The sequence below is a fragment of the Penaeus monodon genome, chromosome 32, assembly GCF_015228065.2.
Source record: "Penaeus monodon isolate SGIC_2016 chromosome 32, NSTDA_Pmon_1, whole genome shotgun sequence".
Lineage (NCBI taxonomy): Eukaryota > Metazoa > Arthropoda > Malacostraca > Decapoda > Penaeidae > Penaeus > Penaeus monodon.
Window position 1 is genome coordinate 27,613,385 of NC_051417.1, and position 1,813 is coordinate 27,615,197.

General features: G+C 49.3%; 1 protein-coding gene across 1 annotated transcript in view; it reads right to left on the bottom strand.

Annotated features, from left to right (window-relative positions):
* Positions 1–1,813, bottom strand: part of LOC119593779 — a gene marked incomplete in the record, with an annotated part of 15,242 nt that continues 13,429 nt past the window's right edge. Inside the window, 1 exon segment of the mRNA XM_037942803.1 lies at positions 1–1,813. Coding sequence (XP_037798731.1) covers positions 1,089–1,813 — 725 coding nt within the window.

Below are 1,813 nucleotides of genomic sequence, written 5' to 3' on the forward strand. Positions count from 1 at the left end.
GTTTTTCCTGTTTTAATATGCACTGCCTAATCTATGCCTGAAAGATTAAACGTAACAATCGCCTTGTAATTACAACCAAATATACTCATTTACACAACAATATTGACAAATATTTACGACTTAATTTATCGGTATTAATTTACCATGAACTGTTTTGAGAAAACAAGTCCATGTGTTTAAATAAATAAATAAATAAGTTAAAACCATCTTGCATATCAAATACGCAACAGGTCGTATCTACACGTCCCACCAGAAATGTCAACTTAGCATAAATTTAACACATTCAAATTAGCCTCATACAGGATACAAGCGAAGGTGGACACTGAAAGAGGAAGGTGGGTGTTCGCAGGGTGACCCACGCGGGGTAGGCCGTGCGAACAGTTGTAGATACCTACAAGGAAAACCACATGAGCAAGTTCCCGAAGAACCTTTCCTGAACCCTCGCCCGCACCGGCGGGACCACAACGGCAAGGCACTGACAGGGCCACTCCCAGAGGGCTGCACCAGTAGGACCTTGACAGCTGGACCACGCCGGGGACGCAGAGGCAACGAAGGAAAGTCGCCTCGTCCAACCTGGACCAAAGTACGCACGGCTTTTCTGTCCAGCAATTAACAGAACTGGATGGAATCTCCATTTTGGAAAACAATTTGGCAAGTAACTGAACTTACGAATTGAAGATCGTACCATTTTTCCTTAAGGAAGCCCCATCCAGTCCAGATAGCTTGTAATGTTAAATAGAAGCTATTTACAGAATCATGACAATCACAAAGCAGTAAGGTGCGTGTATGCGCCATCCAAATAGATTTACAATTTTTGTGGTATAGGTAATACACTTATCAAGATAATATGGAGGAAAGCATAGTACAGTGCCAGAACTAATAGGTACACTAACTTTAGCTTTACATTAATATCAAGATCAATTCAAGGATAAAAACTTCACATACATTTCCCTTATGCTGTCAGAGGTGCTGCAAAGTTTACTGTCTCTTTGCGAGGCACTACTATAAGTGATAGGTCTGTGGCACCATAATGTCTCTGCACTATAACGGATTTCGTGAAGATTTTATCTCCACACGTGCGTTCTTGATCATTGTGCATAACCAGGTAAGTGACCTCGTAGGAACTGCGCCATGCTGAAGACGGCAGCAGCCTGCTGGTGGGTGTGGGGGGCAGCAGGAGACTCGCTGGTGTCCTTCTGCATCTGCCTGTGGTGACACATGAAGCCGGCCACCAGCACCGAAATCACCGTGCACATTGCCAGCAGCACGAACAGAGCGGAGAAACCGGGCGCCGGCAAGCAAACACCATACACCACATCTTCGCGGTGCCCCTTGAAGACTGTGACGCCTTCTTCCCTGGCGGGTGTGAACTCCAGGTCGGCCTCGGAGATCACCTGGTAGTCGGTAGTGACGCCGATATCGGGAGAGCGTTGGTGACGATCGAGGACGAGGTCGCGACGACGGCGGCGGAGGTTCCTCGGGCCCCATGGGAAGTCCCCGGCGTTCGGCAGTTCGATGGTTTCGCTGCCATTTAGGGGCGAGCCGTTAAGGTACTCCTGCGCCGACTCCTCATCCGGGATGATCAGGGGGCCCTTGTAGTACGGGCTGTTCTTGTTGAGCATGGGGTTATTCTGGCTACCGGGGCGCGCTTTTCCGGGGTTGGCCGCAGGTCCTTGGTTCGTAATGTAGAACGGCAGTCTCTCGCTCTTCTCGCCAAAGTTCGAGGGCCCAACATTATTTGGCGGAACCTCGTACTGTGGCGCTGTCTCGGCAGGAGCCGCGTAGGCGTCGAAGGGCGGCTGCTGAACTAGAG